This window comes from Phoca vitulina, unplaced genomic scaffold (genome assembly GCF_004348235.1).
Source record: "Phoca vitulina isolate PV1807 unplaced genomic scaffold, GSC_HSeal_1.0 scaffold37, whole genome shotgun sequence".
NCBI lineage: Eukaryota > Metazoa > Chordata > Mammalia > Carnivora > Phocidae > Phoca > Phoca vitulina.
Window position 1 is genome coordinate 8,379,173 of NW_022589740.1, and position 23,682 is coordinate 8,402,854.

The window sequence follows — 23,682 nt, forward strand, 5'->3', positions numbered from 1 at the left end:
AATCATAACGGAGGCCATGCAATCATTGGTATTTTCCCCAAATAAAACTACGAATTCAAAGGGATCTCAATACATGTAGTTTTTCCATAAAGAAAAGGGCTTGGGCATAAATTCATCCTTTTCAGTGCACATACTGGTTTGAGGAACAGACAGTAGAGATTATTCATGAAAGATCACCTGTTTTTTTGGTACATATTACTTCTGGGAGAAGGTATGCATCTTTGATGGAGGAGAAAGGGCAATCCCATCCTGATTCAAGGCTCAACATTCAGAACTCTGCCTGAAGGCCAATGCCTGTGACCACCAACACAGTCAACTTGAACTGGAGAGCTTCAAGGGTCAGAGCTGCAGTTTAATAATTTCTAGGGCCGTTTTAATATTTTCCTGGGAACATTCCAGATAGCTTTCATGAATGTATCTAAAAGTGGGTACTTAGAAATTAAAATGCTAGGGTGGATGAAGAATCAGATTCTCCTCACCACAACCCCACCCACATTTAATTACAAACCATCCCAAGACCTGACCCAGAAAAGCCACACTGACAGGCTGCATTAACTAAAGTTAGGTTAAGCATGGGTGCACTTCCAGAAACAGCTAAAAGACCTCATCTCCTCCCCTGATCTCAGAGGGCCTGATTGCAGCTAAACTCTTGGAGCACTTTCTATTTGCTCATTTGGTGGTTAACACATATTGCCATAGGTTATCGTTCATATTTCTGGTATACATGTCTTGGCTTGGATTAGTCCAACTGGAATACAAGTTCTTCAAGGCATAGACCACGTTACATCTTTGTTGCAGTACCACACTTTGCACAGAGTTCACAGTCAATGCACAGCTACCAACTGACCTGAACAGAGAAGGGGACAGAGCAGACTGTAAATATCTTTACTGAGGGGCACCTGGGTGGCTCAGTCCGTTAAGTGTCTAACTCTTGGTTTCAGCTCAGGTCACGATCTCAGGGTCCTGAGACAGAGCCCTGTATTGGGCTCGGCGCTCAGCGTGGAGTCTGCTTGTCCCTCTCCCTCTGCTCCTCCCCCTGCTCCTGCTCTCTCTCTCACTCTCTCTCATAAATAAATCTTTAAGAAAAATATTTTTACTGAGATATGAACGACTAGCTGCTTGGAGGAAGAATAAACAGCTCTGGCCACTGTCCAATATCAACAAATTCACTTCATCCTTAATGACCGAACATCCAAGAACTCACTTCAGTTCTCAAAAACTACCAATCTGTATGCTTTAGCCAGATATGAACTGCATACTTTAGGCTTCAGAATATATGTCAAAGTAAACTTGCATCTTTTTCCGGAGTTGCATGGCCATGTCAATACCCATTTAAAACAATGAAGCGTCAGTTTAAAAGAGTAAGATTGTCAAACATGTGTCCAGGGACAGGTTCACAAAAGTGGTGGACAGATTTTAAACTCATAAAAGATTTTCCTTTGGGCGGGGGTCCTTTTCCCCAAGGTTTGTAACAGATGTCCCAGATCTGCAATTTCAATTTTTCTGAGTATCCACTATCTCTTTTGATAATCTTTTTTTTTTAAAGATTTTATTTATTTATTTGACAGACAGAGAGAGAGCGCGCGTGCACAAGAAGGGGGAGGGGCAGGTGGAGGGAGAAGCAGACTCCCTGACGATCCGGGAGCCTGACATGGGGCTCAATCCCAGGATCCTGGGATCATGACCTGAGCAGAAGGCAGCTGCTTAACTGACTGAGCCACCCAGGCACCCCTCTTTTGAGAATCTGATGAAAAGTCTTCAATTTCTTCACAAAACTTCCTAACGTAAAACTGTTCATAAAGCAATGGCCCCCAGATTAAGAGGGCTTGCTCTAAGGTGGTTTATTCCAACAGTATTTCCCTGAAACAGGGCCTGGGTGTGCCTACTGGTACCGGTGGTGGTGGTGGGTGGCAGCAGAGAACCCATGAATTTTAGAAAAATACTTTCTCAGCTGAATCTGATGGGCAGCCTGGTGAAGAGCAACTTTTAGAGAATAATTCTGCTGAAAGGGGTCTGAGCAAGAAACATGGAATCCAGCCTTCTCATGACAGAAGAGGACATGGCAGCCCTGATTCTTCCTCTCTCAACCAATACTGCAAGTTCCTGAGCCACTTCCGGGTCAGCAGGCTCTCCCCTCCATCAGGCCATTACACACTGCAGGGCTTCAGAAGCATTTCGTCCAGATTATACGATGTTCTTGTAGCATTTATTTTAAAAAATTGTGATTAAAAAAACTTCTAAGTCCTTAGACAAGTAAATGGTATATTATTTGAGCTAAGAGAAAACTCACTAGAAATGGTATTTCTATAACGACTTTATTTCCCTGATTTTGCTTTGGCTCAGATCTCTGTCTACAAAATTGCTTTCACAGTTATGGGAATGACTTCAAGTTCATACTTTATTTTTTATTAAACCCAAGATAACTAAGGGTGTAAATATGGAAGCTGATTTAAAAAGCAGTTCTTCTATTAAAAAAAAAAAGCAATTCTTCTGAGTATGAGAGATTAATTTCCTACATATTGTGGCAGGCAGTTAAATTACACTGTTATAGATAGTTTTGTTTATATTTGCTCAGAGACAGGTATATAGTTTTGGAATATTTGTAAGTGCAAGTCATTCATTTACGATTTTCTCTCTCCAGAGGGAAAAGGTAAAAAAAAAAAAAAAATTAACTCACTCTTCAAACCAAAATAATCCAACTGATTTACAGGAAGAATAAACATTTTTTCCTAAGGTTTGTGTGAGAACAGAAACTTATTTCCTCTTAACTTTGTAATTCCATAAAAGAAAATATTAAGTACAGGAAACTCAGACCACGAGGAATCAAAAAGTGTTTTATGGATATATGCACCCTGATGTTTACTGCAGCATAACCAACAATCGCGAAATTATGGAAGCAGCCCAAGTGTAACTCAGCTGATGAATGGATAAAGAAGACGTGGTATATATATATACTTTGGGATATTATCCAGCCATAAAAAAGAATCTTGCCATTTGCAACAACATGGACGGATCTAGAGGGTATAATGTTAAGGGAAATCAGTCAGTCACAGAAACACAAATACTGTATGATTTTACTCACACGTGGAATTTAAGAGACAAATGAACAAAGAAAACAAGGGACAGACAAAAACCAGACTCTTAAATATAGAAAACTGATGGTTACCAGAGGGGAGGTGGGGGGGGGGGGGGGTGAAATATGTGAAGGTAATTAAAAATACAATGAGCCCTGAGTAATGTATAGAACTGCTGAGTCACTATATCGTACGCCTGAAACTAATATAACACTGTATGTTAACTATACTGGAATTAAAATTCTAAAAAAAGGAACACTGAGAAAAAAAAAAAGTACAGAATATCTTTGGTCATCAACAAATTTCAGCTGCATCAAAATTATGACAAGGTCTCTTTAATCCCAGAAGAACGTTTGTGACCTTTTATGTGACAAATACATAGAATATGTAGGATTCAACTTTTGTTAAAAAGAATTTACATCTCTAAAATATAGAGCCACACACACACACTTGTACACACCAAACACACAAGGGGTTACCCCAGGGGAGCACGAGGGAGGCTTCCACTCTTTATTCTAAGCTCTTCTGAACCATTAATTTGTTACAAGCACATATTCCAGTTATTATTTTAAGAAATTGAGTAGGGGTGTTAGGCATTATGGTGCTACAAAAAAGAATGCTCTTTTGCCTGTGAAAAAGGGATGCTCTCGGGGTGCCCGGGTGGCTCAGTCGGTTAAGCTTCCAACCTTTTTTTTTTTAAGTATGCTCCATGCCTAGACTTGAGCTGAGATCAAGAGTCAGGGGCTTAACTGACTGAGCCACCCAGGCGCCCTAAGCGTGGAGACTACTCAAAAAAAAATTTTTTTTTAAATAAGACATGCTCTTATATCTCCAACCTAGAAAAATTGAGAAGTCTCTGGATTGGGCATAAATACACATAATTCAATTTAGGCTTTGTTTGTAGCTTTTAGACAGACTCTGAATGACTCAGAACTGAAAATTTATTCTACTTATTTTGTGCTTTCCATTTTTTACTGATATCTTTCCTTATCTTGATAAATCAACTGTTAGTTGGGGAGGCTTAGTAATTGAGGGGAAAAAGTGACAGCCAGAATTATGAAGATAAACATTTGGATTAAAAACAAGAGGCCATTTGTGCAATTTTTGTGCGGCAATTTGTTCTGCATCTACATTTCCATTTCTGGAAGTAGCAAAAACAGGGACAGCAATGACAGCCGGCATTTACTGAGCATCTATGCTCCGGGCTGCAGACTATTACAAATGCTTTACTCACACTGACTCATTAAACGTTCCCTTCGACCCCAGGAAGGAACAAAGACAACTTGTCCTAGGGGGACAGAAAGAATCTGAACCCAGAATGCCTGGCTTCAGAGCCCAAACCTAGCTTTTTTAAAATCAAGTACCGGGTTACTGTAAGTGATCGTTTATATGCTCTTTTGGGGACATCAAACTCCAATTCCACATTGTTTCAGTTGGGGGAGAAAATGTCTATGCTGTTCATGCCTTTTGGTACAGAAATGTATTCTAGACTGGGTGTGAACAATATTCTATGTTGTTCGGAGCCCGCAGTAAGCCCCAGTGCATTTGGACACATCTTCACCCTTCACAGCGTCCAAGTGTTGAAAATCTCTACCATATCAAGCTGCTTTGGTTTTCAGTCCATATAGCAAACACCAAGTAACGAAAGTTTAACGCTCTGCTCTCACCTAACTCCTTCTGCATTAGGACGTTAGAATCCAAATGTGATGCGAATTACAGAAATACTTTAAAATTGTTCTCTGAGAGGGAGCTGCCTTCGTGACCACGTAAGTGCTATTAAAAATATTTATACTTCTGGGGCTCCTGGGTGGCTGAGTTGGTTAAGCGTCTGCCTTCGGCTCAGGTCATGATCCCAGGGTCCTGGGATTGAGTCCTGCATCGGGCTCCCTGCTCAGTGGGGGGGTCTGCTTCTCCCTCTGCCCCTCACTCCACTCATGCTCTAAACTCGCTCTCTCTCAAATAAATAAAATCTTTAAAAAAATATTTATACTTCTGTTCAAATGCTGTAGGTCTCCTACATCTCAGCTGATTAATTTAGGTGTTCGTTTGCAGGGTCAGATCTAAACAGTGATGTCTGGAATGTCGCTGTGGCTGGAAATGGACCACAGAGCACTGTTACACAGCCCGACAAAACCTTCTCCCGGTTCCTGATGCTCAGGGTGTCAGGCAGATGACCACAATGGTACAGCGAAATATTTTTGGCAGGAATGCGAAACAGAAACCCCAGTTTGGGGTGGAGGGAGGAAGCTGGCAGGAAAATGTTCTTATAATGGATGACCCACAGTACCATCTGTGTCTGGGGATATTTAAGAGTTTTATTTTGACTTCACATCTGACCTCATGATTTTTAAAAAGAAGTGGAAGCAGACATATGATGAGTTACTTAAGACTTTGCTTGAGTCCACATGTCATTTTTATCCTATTTACTCTAAAATGACCCCTCTGGGGGCGTCTGGGTGGCTCAGTCATTGGGCGTCTGCCTTCGGCTCAGGTCATGATCCCAGGGTCCTGGGGTCGAGCCCCGCGTCGGGCTCCCCCTCCCACTCCCCCTGCTTGTGTTCCTGCTCTTGCTATCTCTCTGTCAAATAAATAGATAAAATATTTTTAAAAAATAATAAAATGACCCCTCTGTACACTTACTAGACTTGATTCTAAAAGGCTGTCATTGTCATGTTTTCTTCCACAATAAACTATCTGTCCCACAGCACGCTTACTAAAAACTAATACGAATTCAGGTTTGGAAGTGGAAACTTGGGAAGATAGAAAAATATTCAGTTTCAGTCTATTTTAACCATTACCCTTTTGCCTATAAAGAAAGAAAGAATTTAAAATTTTTGTCAATGGTTTACTCACGATTCAGTCCACACTGCACATTTTCACATCCAATTAAATTCAGTGTGCACTCATCAAATCACGTGAAGCATTTACATTCATTTTACCTGAAGCATTTGGTCAGACTGGAGGGTGTGTTTTTGGTAGCTTCCCAAAACTCAACTATAGTTTAGCTTGTCAACAAAAGAAGCCCCACGGGATACACTACAGCAACATCACCAGTGACAAGAAAGGTCTATCCTGAGCTCAATGTGAGCCAGCAGTGAGCACAATGACCACCTTATAGGATGGGTGCCCTTCGAATCCCCACTTTACAAATGAAGTGTAAAGAAGGGTGACTTTCTCTCTCTAGGTCATGATGGTTCGAGCGAGCGGGAGAGTCAGGAACAAAGCCCTGTCCTAGAAGGACACGATGACTGCTTAGAGACACGTGAAAGGGAAGTCACGTTAACGAGGCTCGCAGGGAAATATTACATGTCATAAAATCTTTCAGGGTAATTTCTCAATTAGTTTCCATTTTTACGAAAAGCGGGGGTGAGCAGGAATCCCAATGAGGAAAGGATGAGAAAGAACACCTTAAGCACCTGTCAAAATGAACCGTGGCAAAGGCTCCCTTCTCTGGCTCCGGGGGCCCTTATCAGAGAGGCCTTTCTGGACCACCCCATCTCCAATCGCCCCCACCCCGACCATCACCGCTCACTCTCCCTATAACTGGAGTTCCTTCCTTCACGGCACGAGTCACGTCCTGACATACTGTGCCCTCAGCTGGAGAGTAAGCACCGTGAGGACAGAAGCCTATACCTATGCTTGGAAAAGGTCAGGAACAGAACCGTTATTTGCTGAATTAATACATGAACTAATACAATCTCTCTCCCTCCGTCAAAGTTTTAATGAAGAACATTTCATGCCAGTACTTTTTACTGAGCATGTACTGGTAAGTAGGCTTACGAACACTGTGGGACTTTTGCAGACTGTCCTGTATAAAATGAGCAAGTACGTAACTAGAAGACATGGCAGGAAACCAACAGCCCCAGAAGACAGCCACCAGGCCAGTCAACCCAAGCTTGCTTTTCTGCTCCCATCAGCCCAAGGCCAGTGAGACCACCAGACAACGGGAATCAGCAGAGCTCCTTATGAATTTTGATTCTTGGTGTTCATTCTACCCATGACCATTCTAAAGCTTCCTCCAGGGTTTCAAAAAATATGGTTCTAGCAGGTGAAAAAAGTCCATACCTCCTGCAAGTACACTATCCCCATCTGTCCTCATCCCCCGGTCCCTCGGAACGCCACATACCTGTAACTTTACCCAGGCTCATTTTGGGGAAGTCAGGGTTCCTCAGCTCCTCCGTGCTTGCAGACTTCATGACAGAGTTGATTGAGGACAGGGTGCTAATGAGCTGCGAGTTCAGAGAGCCAATCTGTGAGTGCGGCTCCCCAAAAGCTTCCGCCAGTTCACTGTAGTTCTCAGCCAGCAGAGTCTGCTGCTCTGCCAGTAACTTCTGGACGCGCTCGATGTAGTGGTCCAAGCCGGTCATCATGCCAGAAGGAGCCTGGGGCTGGGGGCTCTCCGTGAACTCTCCAACGGGCTCATCCCCAACACCTACGCTCCTCCTGCTGGCTGCCAGCCCCAAAGTCAGCTGGGGAGGACCACAAGCTATGGTCCTCATTTTGAGACCAACCAGATAGTTGTCGTGAATATTTATCTGCCCCACGCCTGACTCTTTGGTCTTCACAGCCGAAGGCCTGTCAAAGCCGGAGCTGCCAGACAGCACCGTTCCCACGCCAATGGACCGCAGCTTGGCGGAGGAGTTGATATCCTTCACACGGCCTTCCCCGATGGCCACGGTCCGCATCTCCACAGCCTGGGTGCTGGTCTGCTTGTCCAAAGTGCTGAGGGAGGTGCTGGTGCTGGAGTCCACGAGGGTGGCCGTCTCGGTGTTGCTGGACTGGTCCACCTGTCCCCAAGCCGTACTGGTGTGCCGGCTGGTGGTCGGGGGCACCGCCATGACAGCGGCCTCGACCTGGCTAACAGCCTCTGTGTTCACGCTCCGCGACGTGTGCTCCTTCGGAGGGCAGACGGTCACGTCGACAGAACAATCCCCGCAGCCGATGGATCGCACTTCTTTGAGATTCAGGTTGGTCTTGAGGAGCGAGAGGTCGTTCACAGACTCCTCCGTGTTGCTGCCCGTCTCGCAGATACTGATTTCCACCCCCACACTCTTGTCGCACGTCTCCACGGACCTCCCGGCACACTGGTCACGCAGCTCCACCCGTTCCTTGACAATCCACCAGTTCAGGGGCAGCTCAGGCCCCGCGGCTCTACTCTCACACGCGGGCTGGCAGGAGACCGCCACGCTGCGCGTGTGCACGGAGGTCCCGACGCCCGTGTCGGTCACGTCCACGTGGCGGCCTGCCATCTGGTCTCTCGTGGGCACCACGGCCTCCACCATCTTGCTGCAGACAGGCGGCTGGGCCATCACGGCTTTGTCCACCTTCTTCCTCGACCCAGCGGCCTGCAGTTCTTGCTTGAGCTTGGTCATCTCGCGGTCATGCGTGGTTTCCTTCAGTTGAACTTCCAGGCGGTAGATCTTTTCCTTCAGGGCTTCTATGGTCTGCTGCTGCAGCTCGATTTCTTTGTCAGCTTCCGTCATCAGTCCCAGCATGGCCTCCGTCACGCCGACCCCAGAGCTCCTCGTCTCCGTGACGGTCCCCACAGCGGCGTCCCTATAGGCCCCGGGGCCCCTGTGGTACACGACCACGTGGTCCATGTTCTCGTTGGCACCCACGGCCACGGACCGGCACTCCCCGTTCTCCCGGAGCTCCGAGGAGGCCTCGCCGCTGCTGTCCTGGATCTTCTGCTCCAGGGCCCGCATGTCCGCTGCGAGCTGCCGGAACTCCCTGATGCTCTGCGCACTCTGCTCTACGCTCCTCATCTCCTCCTCCTCGTAGTCGATGTACAATTCCCCGCCGCCTCGCCGGGCCCTGGAGAGCTCTTCCAGCTGGGATGCGTTCCCAGCGCTGTAGGACCGCTTCCTCATGCCCCCGATGTCGTTCTGGGCTGTGGCTCTCTGGTTTTTCAGCTGCGAGGCCAACTGTCTTTTCTCCTCTTGCAAGACTGAGATCTTTACCTGGAGCACGGGGATGGTTCGCACCTGCTCCTCGAGCTCCTTCAGGCGTTTCAGGGCGATAGCCATCTGCTCGCGGATGTGCTGCAGGTGCATGGGGCTCACGTTGGTCACTGGAGTGGAGATCCCGGAGCTCAGGGGGCTGTGGCGCATGGAGCTCCCCATGGACGAAGTGGTGGCAGGAGCCGGGACATAGCCGCTGTAATCCCCGTTGCCTTGGTACCCGTTCTGAAGTGGGTGCATGGCGGGATTGTGGTTTCCAGAACCCATAAAGGAGGAGAGCGAGCTCGTGGAGCCCATGCCTCCAAAACTGGCCAGCCTGGGCCGTCGGAACTCACCCGGTGCCACCTGCATGGCGACTCTCTCCTGTTCCAGTCTTCTCCGGGTCTCCATCAGCGTCTTGGTGACATGAAGGTTGTGCTTCGGGAGCTGTGGTGAGGGTGGTGGCAGCTGTCGGCTCTCCGGGATGGTAAGAAAAGTGGGCGAGGCCTCCAGAGGGGCAGGGGGCCTTGGGATTGGCGTCGATGTCACTTGGCTTCTGGCGAGGAGGAAGTGGGGGCACTGCTTGTTGTCATCACTGTTGGAGGAGGACAGGGATTCTGTGGAAGTCCATACACCTTGCTGGCCGGGCGCCGCCCTGCTGTCTGGGCACAGCACCGATGGCTTCCGCCTCTTCTGGATGTTCAGTTTCTTGATGGTGTTTCCTTTCTGTATGTCATCCACGTACTTGAGGAAGTCTAAGTCTAGCTGATAACCGTAGGGGGTCTCCACAAAATAAGGATCTTTCTGTTCCTTGTCATGATCTCCATTCAGAACACCCTCTGCTTTTCCTAGGAGAGCGAGAAGACAATATTATAAAGCTATGGAATATACTTGGTGATAAAAAAAAAAAAACAAAAAAACGAGCATTTGTGTATGACGCAGTGTGGCCAACTAGTATGATTTAAGAGTTGACAGCCTTCTTTCTGTTCTAATCCTGGATCTACAACTTAACAGCTGGGTGGGTAAGTTAATAAACCCTCTGGAACTTCAGTTTCTCCCTGAGTAAAAATGGAAATACACGTATTTACCTCATAAGGTTGTTATAAGAATGTAATGAGACAGTGGTTTTTAAAGAGCCAAGCGTATATTAAGTCCTCACTGAACACTTTATTTTTGAAAAGAACGTACTGAAAAGATGTGAACGCATTTCGAGGAGATCATTTCTTTTGTGGTCTCGAGTCCACTGAAGTCTAGAGAGCAGTCCTTGAGACTCCTATTTTATAAAGTGAACGCTGAGGCACCAAAAGTGAAAAGTCAGAATAACAGACCAAATCAGCAGAGATGCAGGAAGCCTGGGATGGGAGTTCTTACAGCAGTCACTCTTCTGCGGACTTTGCAGCCTTTCTAAACAGCGGCCAAGGGCACCCTGGTGCCTGGCCAGCCCCCCCAAGATCACAATTTGCCTTGACCCCTTCCTTGCTGAGAGAGCCAGGACCCAGGGGCTGATGAGTGATGAACTCCGGCAGAATGGGTAGGAACACAGTTGGAGAACAGACTTCAACTCTATTTTGTGTCTTCCCGTTTAAAACCACCACCATCACCAAAAGCCTGCCCCAACTAGAGAAAACGTTTTTCTCCTCTTTGACTTCTTTTGGACAAAACATTCCATATCCTAAGAATACCCCATGTTGTATTTTACCATATGCAAACAGATGCAAAAGAGAATGAAAATAAAAGCAAACCTATACTCCAAGCCCTGGATCCTGTGGCATTCAGTAAATGCTACTTCTGGCTAAACCAAACATTTAGAAAAGGAAACGCAAGAACTTTTTCAAGGCACAGACCTTGCTGCTGACCTGAGCTGTGCATTTCAAATTGAAAAGCAAGGCCGTTTTTGTTTGTTTAAATTGTAGGATTAAGTAATGTGTTTTCCTAAAGTCATAATAACAAGCTCTGTATTTTTTGAGCTATGGAAAATACCCAAAAGCAATGAGTGAAAATGCAAGCCATTTGTACCCCTACTCCTATCCTGGGTATAAAAACCCACCGGACTGTTGTCAAGTACTTCCAGCAATGTGGGTTGCCTGCCTGCCCTTCCTAGTCCAAACCCTGCTGAGCATTTACACCTGATAGGGTGAATGCTCTGAGTAAACCTTTTGCCTCCAATTTGCCCTCTTTCCTCTGAAATGTTGGAAAGAAAAGTACAAAAAGACTGCCAAGCAGCAGAGTTGTGCATTCTCCATGCCCTGATTTAAAACAATATTAAACTGTTCTCGCTGTTGGAAATGAGGCACCAGATTTCATTTCTAAAACATGGCAAGAGAATTCTACTTGGAAGAAGTGCTCAACCTTAATCACTTGCTCACCCATGTAAGGGTGAGCTGATGATGAGCCGGCACCAGGAAGCTTGTGCTCCTGCTAACAGAACTGCGTCTTTCTTTCCCTCTTTCTTTCCTTTTTAACTCCACATGGACAACACGCTCACCCAAAATATGCAGCCCGACCTGTTTCCAGTGCTGTCTGAAATTCCACAAGCAAAGAGAAGCTGCCCGCTCTGGTGTCAGGTAAAAGCGGGCAGATCTGACGGACAGGAGCCCCCGATTCTAAAATTGGGCTGTGGCTCCTCCAGGCCACAGGGGGCTCAGCCCTGGGACCAGGCCCCCCCCCCCCCCCCCCCCCCCCCCTTGCGCTCCGCTGCCTGCCGGGCGCTCACCCTCCTCCCAGGCGCCCGCTGCGCTCTCCACCGGCCTGATCACCCGCAGGCCGCGCACCCTCCTTCCGGGGGGTGGGGGCGCCCGCTGCGCTCCGCTCCCCGCCGGCAGCTCATCCCCCCTCTCCGGTGCCCGCTGCGCTCCGCTCCCCGCCGGCAGCTCACCCCCATCCCGGGCGCCCCGAGGGCTCCCCACCGGCCTGATCGCCGCCAGCCGCACAGCCGGCGCCTTCCCGGCCCGCCGGCCTGCTCCCTGCTCCGCGCCCGCGGCACCCCCACCCCCGGGGCGCCCGCCCGGCTGCCCAGCTCACCAGCTGGCTCGCACTTGGCCCCGGCGCCGCCTCGGACGCCCTCCGTCGGTCTTCACCCGCTCAGGAAAGGAGGCTCAACATTCGTGCACACTTCGCCGGGCCACGCGCGAACACCATAGGCCCGGGTCGCACCAATGAAGTCTCCCTCCGGCTCCGGCGCCACCACCCCCAGCCCACTCAGCTGCTCGGCACTGCCTGCTTTCTTAATGAAAACAGGAACCCGGGATCCCGTGAAAATGCGTGTCCTTCAGGCCAGCGCGGCCGGGCGGGCGATTCAAACAGCTCCGCACACAGGCTGTGCGTCTGCGGCACGAGCCACTTCCCAGGGAGAGTCTGGGTGCTCCCGCCGACGCCAGGCAGCCGCGGCCCCGGTCACCTGAGGACGTCCCCCGCACAACAGGCGCCACTGTCCCTCCCCAGCAGGTTCTCCAAGCGCGCGGCAGTCCCGCCTGGTCAGGGGCCCTGCGGGAACTCTTCTCGGCCCTTGGCTCCTCACCAGCGACAAGCAGTTATCCCTTAACCATACTATGAATCTCAACTGAGCCTTTGCCCTTGATGAAAAGTTCTTTAAAAAGCCCCACCGTTTTCCAGTTACAAAAGTAGTCCATGGCTTATGTTTAAAAAAAAAAAAAAAAAAAAATCACCTCCAGGCCATTTAAAGAATGAAAAAAGTCACCCGGCTCTCACCGCTTAGGGGCCCTATTAATATTTTGGTATAACTCCAGAATTTTTCTGTGTATTTCTTAACAGAGTTATTTTACCCATTTTCAGTAGAAAAGGTTAATTTTTATCTATTTCTCTTCAACGCACTTTTTTTTTTAAAAAAACGCACTGATTTGATGTCAGGATTTAGAATGCAACAAAGCACATCACATTTTTTTTTTTAAGATTTTATTTATTTATTTGACAGAGAGACAGAGAGCCAGCACAAGCAGGGGTGCGGCAGGCAGAGGGAGGGGGAGAAGGAGGCTCCCCACGGAGCAGGGAGCCCGAGGTGGGGCTCGATCCCAGGACCCCGGGATCATGACCTGAGCCGAAGGCAGACACTTAACCAACTGAGCCACCCAGGTGCCCCAAAGCACATCACATTTTTCAGTGAAACTTAACTGGCCGGCCCATCTTTAGTTATTTCTGAAGTTCACAAAACGCATAGGTCATGCTGAATTATCCCCCAAATGAACTCTGGACTTCTCAATCTGGGACTCAGGAAAGGTTAGAATTTAACCATGTTAGGCTTGATGATTTCCTAATACTGCTTAAATCAGACTATCCTAAGAAGCTGTCATCCAAATTTCATTCCCCAGCACCTAAAAAAGCAACCTGTGTTTCTCAGGGTGTCATTTTTACAATCAACTGTCCACTGTATGTTCTACAACTAAAGAACGACACCCAGTGTCATTCTTTTACCTCCTGCTTTCTGGTGTACCTTCACGTATAGTAACACAAATATGGCATTTATAAGGCCCTGATTCATTTCCCAACTTCTCCAAATGTGTAGGTTTTCTCTCTGTGCTTGATTAAGTATCTTAAGAGCAACAAATTTAATTTTTAAAATTTCCTTCATACTCCCCCTTCCCAATCATACACATTATTTAATAAGATGTGTGGAACTATGTAGATGTTTAAACATGTTTCCCGAAAGAATAACTGAACATACAGTAGTATATAATGAATTTTTAAGAACACCTTAATATTCTGTAGACAGAAGTTGCTTGCTCTGTATTAGTGTTAAAGACAATTCTTACAAGAAGCTGTTTCAGTGGTTATCTTTAGATTGTAGAATCATGGATGGTTTTTATGTTGTTCCTTATATCTTATACATTTTTACAACACATAGCTATTTATCTCATAACAAATATTTACAAGATTATAAGAAGTTACTGGGAAGCAAAAGAAAATGTATTGAAATAAACTCCAAGAAAGTTCTTTTAGGAGGGGGATGAATGGGGCAGCCATGGCAAAGACAGCCAGATGTTCCTCAGTATGTGTTATCCCATCTTTGAAACTAACAGGACTCCTGGTTTAGTTGGGCACATATAAAGACTACATTTCTCTGGCCTCTTTCACTGTTAGTATGGCCATATGCAGAAACGTCATAAAGCAACCCCCCAGAACCTCCCTTTGAAGACACAGGAATAGTTCTCTGGCCTCCTTTCTTCTTTGTCACTTCCCCCATCCTGCTGCCTGGAATGCAGATGTGATGACTGGAACACTAGCTGCTTTACTGGACCATGAGTTCACACAAAGGGATGGAAGAACAATGTGCTAGAAAAATCCTGGGTCTCTAAGAGCTCTGCGGATCAGAGCTATCATACTACACCTGGAAAGCCACCTCTATACGTCTATGTAAAAGAAGATAAACTTCTCTTTTGTTAAGCTATTTTGCGTGTTGGGTCTCTGTTACTTGGATCTACACTGAATTCTAATGGATACAGCAGTCACTCCCCTGTGTCTCCCCTCCCCCACAAAAAATTAAGACCAGATCTTGAAAAGAAGAAAAATGTTAAATGATTAACTGGGGTATGTTACAGTAAAACTTTTTTATACAGAAATTTTTATTAACTCAAGAATAATCAGGAAAGAATTAAAAAAACAGTTTGTAAAAAAATCTCTAAGTGAGTTATAGAGAATCTTAACTGCCTGAAACCTTTTTTTTTTTTTTTTTTTGGATTAACAGGGTTATGCCTATTTATATATAGCCAAAAACCACTGGCTATGTCTGCAAATGGAATCCTGAAAGTAACAGCTTCCAACTAAATATTCTGGAATCAGAGGGCTGTCCCCTGGGGTTTACAAGAATTTTCTAAATGTCTGGAAATCCAGTGGTGGAGACTGCTCTTGGCACCACCTCTGCCTTCATTATACAGCATTTATTACAAGCTTAATTGGGTGCAGAAAATGGTCCTATTCAGTGGAAAGAGTAGGAGGAAGGATTATAAGAAATAAAAGGAGGTATAGTCTAGCTGGCAAATAAACACCAAACATCCTAAACACAACACTAATTGAGATCAGTTACAAAGGCATGTTATCAACAAGAACAATATGATCATACGTGAATAATTAATCAAAACAGAAATGGAGTTAACCAAGAGCTGAGTTTTTAAGGTAAGACACGTGATGATAGAGTAAAAGGAAAGAGAGGCAAACGGCCAAGGGCCAGGGCAGAGACTGCTGGTATGGCCCGAGGACAGACGAGGTCAGAAGAGAGGGGGGTGGCTGAGTACGAAAGAGGCCATCAGACTCAGGTCCCAGACCAGGGGGATCTGGTCCACTTACGATCACCCTGAGGTGCACACCCAGCCCCACGCTAGAGGCTAAAAAGACCTCCACTCTGACTGTCTTGACACTGTGTGTGGATTGGACCAAGGGAGGCAAAGAGATTAAATTCAAGGGGGCCATTTAGAATGTTATTATCCTCAAGTGTGACATGAGGACCAACCAAATAAAAAATTTATTCATACATTCAACTTATAATTAATACTGATAAAAACAATCTTAGTAATAATATCCATCCATCCGTCTGTCCATCCATCCACCTGTCCATTTATCTATCACTATTTACCAGGCTCTGTTCTAAGAGCTGGGGACACAGTGTGAACAAGAGATAAGGTCCCCACTTTCACAAGGCTCACAGTCTAGTGGGGGTGGGGTGCACGGGGATAAAACCCAAATAAAATACAAGGCAGAAATGAAACAAAGAGGTGGAATCAGCAGAATTTACACTGTTGTACCAACGTAAGGAGGCAGGCCACTAACAGCAGGTACACAACTTCTTGGGTTGACGTCATCTTGGGGCTGACCTACTTCCTAAACATGAATGGTATCAGAGTCCCTCTTCCCGCTTGTCTCTCATGACCCACTTTCTACGGTCTGCAATTTGGGGTAACCAAACACCAAATGAGACAACACTAACTAGAGACAATGTCCCAAGTCCAGAGCAAATTCCCTTGTGTTCAGAGAGAAGCCGAAATCAACAAACTGATGGTAATTCTCCTCTTTATTTATATATTTACCACCTATAAAACTTAGAGCTCCGTGAGAGGGGCCCAATTTATGGCCTCAAGAAAAGTTTAAAATTTCCTTGCAGCTTAGCTGCATGAGCAAAGTGAAATGCAGATATGGATATCTCAAAAATAACTTTTTTTTTTTTTAGAGAGAAAGAGCATGTGTGCAAGCAGGGGAGGAGCAGAGGGAGAGGGAGAGAGAATCTCAAGCAGACTCCACGCTCAGCACAGAGCCCCACGGGGGACTTGATCTCACACCCTTGCGATCACGACTCGAGCTGAAATCAAGAGTCGGATGCTCAACTGACTGAGCCACCCAGGGGCCCAACTTCTTTTTTTTCTTTTAAGTAAGCTCTATGCCCAATGTGGAGCTTGAACTCAAGACCCTGAGACCAAGAGCTGCATGTTCTACCAACGGAACAAGCCAGGCACCCCAAGAATAATTTCTTTTAGATTAACAAAAGGTGTTACATGATCTTCACTTCTCAAGGAAATCAAACTTTCCAAACAATATTTGGTTTGGGCAGACAAAAAAATTAATACATTCACTGGGAGGTGGGAGATTAGATTAGATGGTAGTAAATTAGTCACAGGATTAACCTATTAGTGGTGGTTCTCAACTGGGGGTGATTTTTGCCCCCCAGGGGACACATGGCAATGTCTGGACACGTTTTTGGTCATCACCACTAGAAGGGGGTGCTAGTGGCATCTCGTGGATAGAGGCCAGGGTTGCTGCTAAGCATCCTACATGCTCAGGACAGCCCCACCCTCCTAAACAGCAGATTATCCAGTCCAGAATGTCCGCCATGTTGAAGCGGAGAAGGCCTATGCTAAGGACAATGAACAGAGTCAAAACTTCCTGGAGAGCAACTGAGAACTTTGGCTACAGAAGTCACAGTCTTCAAGGTCCCCTCTTCTTAGTGGGGCCGTAACATCATGCTCCAGGGACAGGGTGAAAAATGCCACTTTTGAGCAAGAAAACGCTAAATACTTTCCTACACATTCTACCACAGTGAGCCATTCTTTAGTATGAGCAAAACACACCGGAGGTTTCTGGACTAACACGTCCTGGTGGACTTATCAATGGACAAAACTTTGATATTATTACTTTATCTGTCAGTGAGGATACAATGACTTCTTCTGGTTTCACTGCTATATAATCTAGGCCCAATTACTGACTGACTGATGGCACCATGAAAATAATGACACCCATGGGTCACAACTTCCATGATTTTTATGTGTTTTTCTTTACCAGATGCTCTACCTGAAGTGTTGAAACTGAAGAACTTTGCTAATTCCCGTAACCATACTGTCTGTACTCCCGTGAAGCATGAAGACTCTGCCCCAAGAGCTGAGTCAGTCCCTGAGAAGCACATAATTATCATGGATTCCCATATTTAAAAGCAGCAGAGTTGCAAGCATCCTGTTGTTGGAGGCAGTCGAAAAGACTCCACATCAGCTAGGGCTGACAGGCAGGAAAGAAAACCAGAAGGATGAACTTGCAGAGGGAGAGAAAGTTCTCACGATGTTAATTACTCAAAGTATGAGAGCAACCGAGTTAGCAAATCAACTTTTCTAGGCTCGGATCAGTGGGACAGAGAAAACAGTAAAGTGGAATAGATCTTTCTGGACAGGTTTAACAGGAAAGTTCTGCTGATGGCGTTGTTAGCAGTAAGACTGTCAGACCCAAGGACCTTCCCTGTACCAAATCTACAAGCAAGGGCAGAACATACAAAAAGAAAGAGAACAATGTAAGCGTTCCTCGTTCTGCTTTAAAATAACATAGGACAGATGAGATTTCCTCCTGTTCTTCCATCTACCAAAGAGTTCCTTTTCCCCTGGCTCTTCGCCCCTCCCAGGGAGCACACCCGCCCATCCATTCATGCACACGATGAGCACCTACTAAGTGCTGGAGCCTGCTGAGGCAAGCCTGAACTTCTGTTCCCACGAACCTCCCCGATACCATCCAGGCCTCTCCAGGTTGCAGCTGTTTGAAATGGCCCCCCAGACGCCTCGTGCGCGGAAGGTGACAACAGTAAAGAAAGCAAAAGTGTAACCTGGAAGTTCACAGGGAATACCAGGCCAAGTGACCTGTCACATGCAGCCTAAGTGCGATTTTATAGGCTTGGTTTGTTAATGCGGCTAAGGTTGTAATGTGGTCTTGTTCCTCACATCCGTAACTCTTTTTAACTTCTTGTGGCTTCTCCCTCTAAATGTTTAGATCTCCTCTCGAGGCTGATCTCATCTCTGCTTTTTTAACCTTTGCCCACAGACACTAACCTGCACGCCGTCCCCACACCTTCCACTGTCTCCCATCACTATCCCTTTTCCATACTGGCTTCAGAATCCCACACCCCATAAAGGGCATGCTGATCTAGGGAAGGTGCAATGACCAGACTGAAAGAAGGATTTTATTCTGTCATTCAGTAAGTATTTATGAAGTACCTACCATGTGCCAAACCCGGCTAGGAGCTACTCAGCAAATCAGACACAGAGCCTGTCTAGGTGAACTTGCAAAGTACAGGAGAAGACAGACGAGGGGCTGCAGAAATGAAGGACCAGCGGCGAGGAGCGCGGTGAAAGTCAAGCACAGGGAGCGCGCTGGACAGAGCGGGGGTCGGGGCGGGGGGGGGGCATGGAGGGCGCTGCCGCAGGGCTGTATTTGAGGAGTGCCTTGGGCACGGGGCAGGGTGTGTGCTTGCAGGGGGAAGGCGACAGGAGAAGCTCTAGGTAAAGAAAAGGCACACACCTAACACGCCACTTGTAGACACTGAATGGAGGGCTCTGCCCCAAGCGAGGCAGAGAGGGGGCCGCGCCCCAGCCAGGCAGGGCCCTGGGAGTCAGGTTTTTGGCTCCTAAGTGCACTGGGAAGCTATCGAAGGGTTCTAAACAAGGGAGTGAAATGATCAGATCTGCATTTTAATAAGACTGCTCTGGCCAGATGCTGGGGTATGGACTGAAATTCCCTTCAGCATCCTCCAGCAGCTTTCCATGGATTGCTCCAAGTCCCCATGAATGTTTCCCCCGGTGTCACAAATTCCTTTGCATGGAGTGAGTTTTAAAACAACTCGATACTAAGTGTTAGCTGTAGTGTTAAAGCCACCAGAACTTAGAATCTGCATTTGGGGTGACCTGTGGCCTCTTGGAAAGGCTTGACAATCTCAGCTACTCTGGTCTGGGCTGGGGACCAGGATCAGCTCTCAGGACTCATCCTCGGGGGCTCTCTCCATGACCTCATTATGCCGTTAAAAAAGAAAATATTTTTCTTTAAACGAGTGGATGATTCACTGCAGAGAAAAATGATAGGATTTCCTTTTCTGAAGGTCATGAAAACATGATAAATCTAATCTGGGAGGGACACGTGTGGCGCGGGTGAGGGTCTGACTTAGCGCTCTGAAATGCAGAGTACAAACGGGCTCTGTACTTGAAACTCTAGGATGGGAACCGCAGGGACTGAACACGTATGTGAAGCAGAAACATTGCCCCTGACAGCTAGCAAGTGTCTCTGCAAGGGAGGGAAAGACAGGACGGCAAGTTCGTACCCCCCCTTACTGCTCCTGCCCCAGCCCATACTCTACCCACACCTGCCCAGGCGCTGAATTAGCTAATGCAAAGGCTAAAGATAGAGGATAGGGTCTGGGAGAACCCAAGCAGTACACGCTAAAAATCCAAGTCTTCCACTCACTAAGCTGGTCTCTGACAAGCTCAATTTCAGGTCAGCCTGTCCCTAGAGTCACTTGTCATAGTCTGCCTGCCTGACAAGGATCTCACTGCAGGTGACCCCCAGGGCCCGAGGTGCATACAACATCGAGAACTTAGAGGATACATGCTTGCCCATGAGTTATTCTCAAATGTCAGTATACCTCAGATCAGCTCTATAAAGACGGTGTCAGGACGCCTGGGTGGCTCAGTCGGTTAAGCGTCCGACTCTTGATTTCAGCTCCGATCATGATCTCAGGGTTGTGAGATCGAGCCCCACATGGGGCTCCACACTGGGTATGAAGACTGCTTAAGATTCTCTCCCTCTGCACCCCTGCCACCTCCCCCAACCCACTCACTCTTGCATTTTTCTCTTTAAAAAAAAGAAAGAAAAAAAGAAAAAAAAAAACTGTCCATCTGGTTCAGAAACTCCTTCAGGTTCTCAATGTCCCAATCTGGGAAAATTTCAGCATCAAAATATTATGATTAATGATACAGCAGATTACAACCTGGTGAATAAACCAGGGACCTCTGAGCCCACGATGTTATAATATATAAATACACTAGAGTGTCAACTACTGAATAAAGGAATTATGAAAACAGAAAATCATCACCATTTCTGTGGTTCCTGTCTAGAACGTATGGCGTGAGTCCAGAAACCTCGATGGATCCTACCTGAAAGTCATCCTGCAGAACAGAAGGCCTCTCTTTAAAATCATCAAGATCAGGGCGCTTGGGTGGCTCAGTGGGTTAAGTGCCCGACTCGGTTTTGACTCAGGTCGAGCCCCACATAGGGCTCCGGGCTCGGCAGGGAGTCTGCTTGAGGATTCTTTCTCTCCCTCTGCCCCTCCCCCCAGCTCACTCTCGTGCATTCTTTCTCTAAAATAAATAAATAAATCGGTTTTTTAAAAGATTTTATTTATTTATTTGAGAGAGAGAATGAGGGAGAGAGAGAGAGAGAGAGAGAGCAGGAGTGGGGAGAGAGAAGCAGACTCCCCGCTGAGCAGGGAGCCCAATGCGGGGCTCTATCCCTGGACCCTATGATCATGACCTGAGCCGAAGGCAGACGCTTAACCGCCTGAGCCACCCAGGAGCCCCAGTAAATAAATCTTTAAAAAAAAAAAATCCATCAAGGTCGCGAAAGAAAGGAAAGGCTAAGAACTGTTCTAGGCTGATGGAGCCTAAAGAGACATGGCCAATGCAGGGCCCCCCTCCCCCCCGACACACACACACACACACACACACAAACACACACACACACACAATGAGATGGAGCAAATGTGGTTAAGTGTTAACCACTGGCGAATCTGAATCAGGGTGAAGGAGGTATGAGAATTTCTTTAAATTTTTGGCAAGTTTGAAATTATTTCAAAATAAATTATACATATATGCATAGGTAGAGAGAATGAGAGATAGAGATGATGATAAGCTTCCTTCGCTTGTGCCTTCAGCGTCTTTGAGGGACAGGAAAGCAGTGAGCCAGTCACTGGGGGGCATGGCCAAGATGCCGCTGATGCTCATATATGCAAATGAGGCAGCCTTTTTTTTTTTTTTTTTTTAAATCAGGGCCTGATGCCTCTGCTCTTCTCTATTACATATTCTTTGAGGAATGTTACATTTGTTTGAGGTATCCCTGGAAATGTGAAGTTTTCTCAATTATTAATGTTGCAGACTGATATGCCAGGAGCCCCATTAGAGAGAATAAAGTCTAAACGCTCCTTTCTGGGGGCGCCTGGGTGGCTCAGTCAGTTAAGCATCTACCTTCGGCTCAGGTCATGATCCTGGGGTCCTGGGATCGAGCCTGCTTCTCCCACGCTCTCTTCCTCTGCTGCTCTCTCGCTCTCTCTCTCAAATCAATAAATAAAATCTTAAAAAAAAAATAAATAAACGTTCCTCTCTGTGGCATCCAAAGTCTTCGACAATTTGGCCCCAATCCAGCACCTCCCAGTTTCCTTCCCACCCTGCACCTCAACCTATAGAACAACTTTCAAGCCCATCCACCTTTGCTCATTCTGTTCCCTCCACCTGCACTGCCCTTCTCATCTGTCAGGATTAGCTGCACTATCCTGGTTCAACCCCAACAGCCCATCCTTCATCAAAGCTTCACTTATCCCCAGCTGCTCTGTCCTGGGAGGAACTAGTCACCTTCTTCCCTCTGTTCTGAAACACTCTGCCTACACATCCTGATCAGCAGGCACGTGTGGGTCTTCCCCCACCAGCCGGTGTCTTGGGCCGGGGGGTGGAGAACGCAGGAATCAACTAGAATTTCTTTTTCTATCCCCGAGTGCTTGGCACATAACATGCTCAATACATGCTGAAATGAAAAACTGCATCGAGCCATCTACAGATTAGTCAGGAATGATGGGGGAAGACATGTAATGATCAAAGCCAGCACTCCGGGGCCAGACTGCCTGGGTTTGGATCCTGGTTCTGCCACTTTCCAGCTGTTGGCAAGTTAGATCCCATTTCAGCTGTGTAATTGGGCAAATAACAGACCTGCTTCACAGTGTGGTTGCGGACTGCTTAGATCGATGCCTGCAGCCTGTTATTATTATTTACTGCGACTGGATCACCCTCTGGTGTTGGATGACACACCCCAGATGACCCAGGCTGCCTCCCCGCCACCCTGCTGCTTCTCCCCCACTCCATGAAGCTCGGCTTTGAGGTGCTGAGCAAAAGCTACGGCGTTGAGGTCTACACTGGATTGTGCCTCTGGGAGTGGACGGGAGAGATGCTGGCTGGGCCAGGCAGGGAACATGCTCGTGCGTGCTCGCTGGGTGCAGGGAACGTGGAGAGCAGGTGCCAGTTAGGGGACAGAGGAAGGCCTGGTCCAGCATCAGCCATGCAGGAAGGAGGTAAGAGAAAACAAAAGCCAAAGTTGACGAACATCCCTAACCTTTAAAAATAAACTATGGCCAAATCAAAACATTCTCTTCTCGTAATACGGAGACATGAGTCCGCACTAATTTTTCTGAACAATGTCACGCTTTCAGTTCTACTGAAGTCCTAAGAGGAAAGCGCCTCTTGAACACACTGTGTAGACGTGGGCTTTAGAACCAGGGAGCACATCTCCGTGGCAGTCTAGCTGGGCTCGCCTAAACTGGGGAAGGTGTAATCTTCATAAAACAAGAACAGGAGCTATAAATATTTCCAAGTTCACGGGCAAGCGACGGGCAGCAGGGGTCTGGAATGGCACGGTGCGGCGACCAGGTCTGCCTGCATAAGATGAGAAGCTGGGTGGGCCTCTGGAATTCCCGAAGGTTTCTTCCAGACGATGACCCCCTCCCGACTGCACTTCCCACGGAATGTCGTCACACCGCACGCGACATGATCAAGTGGAGACAGCGGGGCACGGCAGCAGGGTCAGACCAGATGAGCTCAGGCAGCCGGTGCCCGTGGCCTCGTCCTCGGCCCATCGCAACAGCTGGCACAGCCCGCCCACCGCCCAAACGCAGCTTCCCTTCGCTGTAGCTTCAGCTCTGCTCTGGGCCTGCCGGAAGAGTCCAGAAGCCAGGTGAGCAGCTGGGAGGGGAGAAGGTGGAAAGGGAACGGAATGGGCCGCGTCTTAGGAAAAGGCACCGTGCGTGAAGGAGGCACGTGACACGGCAGGGCCCTCTGTTCCAGCACTCCGCGCCAGCTCTCGGGGGCAGCCCCTCTCGACCCCAAGTCGGTCTTGAAATAGCCCCACGCCTGCCTTCAGGACCTGCCCCTCACCCACCGAGGCAGTGCTTTCGGGTGTTCACGGTCTCGTTTGGAAAGATGCTACTGAAATACAGCCCGACTTGGTCATGCGTGCACAGCACAGAGCTAGGCTGGGGACTGAAGGCTGTCCTCCAAACTTTCTTCAAAAATAATACGTCACTCGGAGGGTAAATAGGAAATGTGGCAGTTCTAAGGATAGTTCTGTAGAAAGCAGAGAAGGAGCACAAGCTGAGATAGTGGGAC

At 47.4% G+C, this 23,682-nt stretch overlaps 1 protein-coding gene across 11 annotated transcripts in view; it reads right to left on the bottom strand.

Moving 5' to 3' along the window:
* KANK1 (KN motif and ankyrin repeat domains 1) overlaps window positions 1–23,682 on the bottom strand; it is a 200,954-nt gene that overhangs the window by 23,155 nt on the left and 154,117 nt on the right. For 7 of the 11 annotated variants that reach the window (XM_032427649.1, XM_032427654.1, XM_032427650.1 and 4 more), the window contains one exon: window positions 7,201–9,861. In XM_032427649.1, the coding sequence (XP_032283540.1) occupies window positions 7,201–9,861 (2,661 nt within the window). Of the gene's footprint in view, window positions 1–7,200; window positions 9,862–11,498; window positions 11,594–11,726; window positions 11,814–11,888; window positions 11,963–12,034; window positions 12,474–23,682 lie in introns of those variants that run through there. The other 4 variants (XM_032427655.1, XM_032427659.1, XM_032427657.1 and 1 more) reach the window with 4 other exon arrangements.